The sequence below is a fragment of the Temnothorax curvispinosus genome, unplaced genomic scaffold, assembly GCF_003070985.1.
Source record: "Temnothorax curvispinosus isolate PA1 unplaced genomic scaffold, ASM307098v1 QBEX01011326.1, whole genome shotgun sequence".
In the NCBI taxonomy this organism is placed as follows: domain Eukaryota; kingdom Metazoa; phylum Arthropoda; class Insecta; order Hymenoptera; family Formicidae; genus Temnothorax; species Temnothorax curvispinosus.
In genome coordinates, this window is record NW_020221106.1 from 3,831 (window position 1) to 6,183 (window position 2,353).

Below are 2,353 nucleotides of genomic sequence, written 5' to 3' on the forward strand. Positions count from 1 at the left end.
TGGAGATACAATATTTATAAACTCTGAGAACGCGAGTAATGCATTTTCAAGCGTAACGGCATCAACTTTTTTATTCTTGAAATATAAATCTCCATTTTTATTATGTAAAGAATTGATTTTGGTTACATGAATAGGAATCGCTTGACTAGGTAAAATGTATACATTAAATTCAAAAGCTTCGGATATTGCTGCTATTTGTAATATATCACTTTCTATTTCAAAGCCTGCTGTTTCTAAATCAAAATAAATTATTTTAGTCGTATTATTTGTACTTCTATCATCAACCTTTTCTTCAATGCTTATTTTTTCGCTCGTCATCTCTATCCCACAGTTAGTCTTATATGTAATACCTTCTCTTCTTTCTTTTTTCTTTCGTAAATTTTGTCTGTTTGCTGCTAACTGAATACGCCTCAATTTCGACTCTCTCGTAACTTTTCTAGATGACTTTATTATTCTAAGTTTATCACTTCTTAGGCAATATGCTGATGTATATTTACCTGCTTGTAAACCTAATAATTGTGTAACCCTTATTATTCCTTGATCACCTTCATTTTTACTTAAAACAGCACTAGCGACTCTAAAATCCGCAGACTGCGATTTACTGTAACATCTCATCTTTGGTGCTTTACAAGCTATCATGCTATTTAGGCTTTCATTTGCCTGACTGGATGCGACAACGCTAAATTTTGCAGCATTATTTGCATATTTTTCGAATATTTCTCGAAGACTTAAATATAAACTTTCATCTTTCAAAACAATAGTTTGCTGTGTGTTATCGTCACATCGCTTACACCACTCGCCACAATTCTCGTGACTATTATATACATGATCCGGGATGTTTCTTATTGCAGAAGCAAGGTCTGCAGTTCGTCCTTTTTGTTGAGCAATCGCGTACGTGAAACATTTTTTTAAATGATTTATAACACCACTTTTTTTTAATTCTTTGAAGGAATTCGATAGTGTGTACAATTCACTTACAAAATTTTTAACTAAATGATTTTTATCGGCCAATTTATGAATGACTTTGCCACTTTCTTTTCGTATTGCGGCAATCGTACTACTATCTTCGTCACCAATCAAAACTCCAACATTTAAATTATTTTCTTGAAGAATTTTACTTCGATTGATCAATTGCGCTCCGGCGTCCGCTTCCATCGCTTTTGCATTGCCTTCAAAATTCTCTCGACAATCGTGGTCATCTTTCGAATGTCCTATATCACATTTGTAACACTTGCGATTTCGTGTTGTATAATCTAAAACTTTATGACTTAAAAATCCAATTATTGCTGCATAACCATTCAGACTGTCATAACTGCGACCGTTGCCTCTTTTACTCCAGCCCATGTCGTACGAAACTATGATGTTTACAATACTACTGCATGCTTGGTCAAATTCAGGACTTCTTTGATTAGAGGATTGAAGAATCGTTAGGTGAGGATAAAGATCGCGAACAATGTCGGCTGGTCTATAAATAAAATAAAAACCGTATTTGAATTATGGCTATATATTAAGGAAAAAAATCATGTTTATTTTTTTAAATCTAAGTAATGTTTGTTTTTATTTTTTAATGACAAGTAAAATACATAAATTCAATTAAATATAAAATATAAAGGTTTATCCCAGCTAAATATCAATCCATTATTGATGTATTATAAATTAAGCAATAATATACAATTCAATATACAATTGAAAAGTTAAATCGCAGCTACAATTCAGTATAAATATATAATTCAATTAACCAAAAGAATATTCAAAAATGTGCATATAAAATTTACAAATATTCTCATACAAAAAAAATGATAATTCTTACAAATTATCACAAAGCTCTTGAGTGTTCTTTATCACAAGGTGCCTTTCTTCTAACGCTGCTTTTTGGCAACTTTCTACAGCTGCTTTTTCGATGGCTAATCCGACTTTTCTTTCATATCTTTTGAACATATCCATTGTTATGACTGGAATATTGAGGCATGCAAGAATTTTGTTCAAACCAGTACATCCAAGACCAGAGTGCATCGCACCTACAAACAAATTTTTTTATTATTAGTGATAACATAAAATATTATTAAATAAAACAGAAAAATTTGTTATAATTAATTGCAAGCAAAAACTCATATCTTACCAAGGACAGCTTGAAGATTCACATTTGTGTAACAGTGGCCATCTAAGTCAACTTTCTTGCCAGTGTTAACCTCATTTTGAATTCCACATTTATGGCACTTAATATGAAGTATTGAGAAAAGTCCTTTGCGCACTTCATTATTTATATTATCTAAACTCAAAACTTCTTTGCAAGCACAGCAGTGTAATGCTTGGCCCATACTTTTAAGGTTAACAATATGATTCCCCTCATCAT

General features: G+C 31.7%; 1 protein-coding gene across 1 annotated transcript; it reads right to left on the bottom strand.

Moving 5' to 3' along the window:
• Positions 1–1,634: 1,634 nt before the first annotated feature.
• LOC112461369 lies at positions 1,635–2,318 on the bottom strand. The gene is made up of 2 exons (XM_025026585.1): positions 2,120–2,318; positions 1,635–2,018 (listed from the first exon to the last, which is right to left on the bottom strand). Exons 1-2 carry the CDS (start codon positions 2,316–2,318, stop codon positions 1,807–1,809), a joined length of 411 nt encoding a protein of 136 aa, XP_024882353.1. The 3' UTR covers positions 1,635–1,806.
• Positions 2,319–2,353: the final 35 nt, after the last annotated feature.

Bases quoted from the DNA above. Each gene is read 5' to 3' on its own strand.
- LOC112461369 (XM_025026585.1), bottom strand. From the start codon at position 2,318: ATGGGCCAAGCATTACACTGCTGTGCTTGCAAAGAAGTTTTGAGTTTA. The intron at 2,019-2,119 runs GTAAGATATGAG...ATTTGTTTGTAG, and splicing joins GAATCTTCAAGCTGTCCTTG to GTGCGATGCACTCTGGTCTT.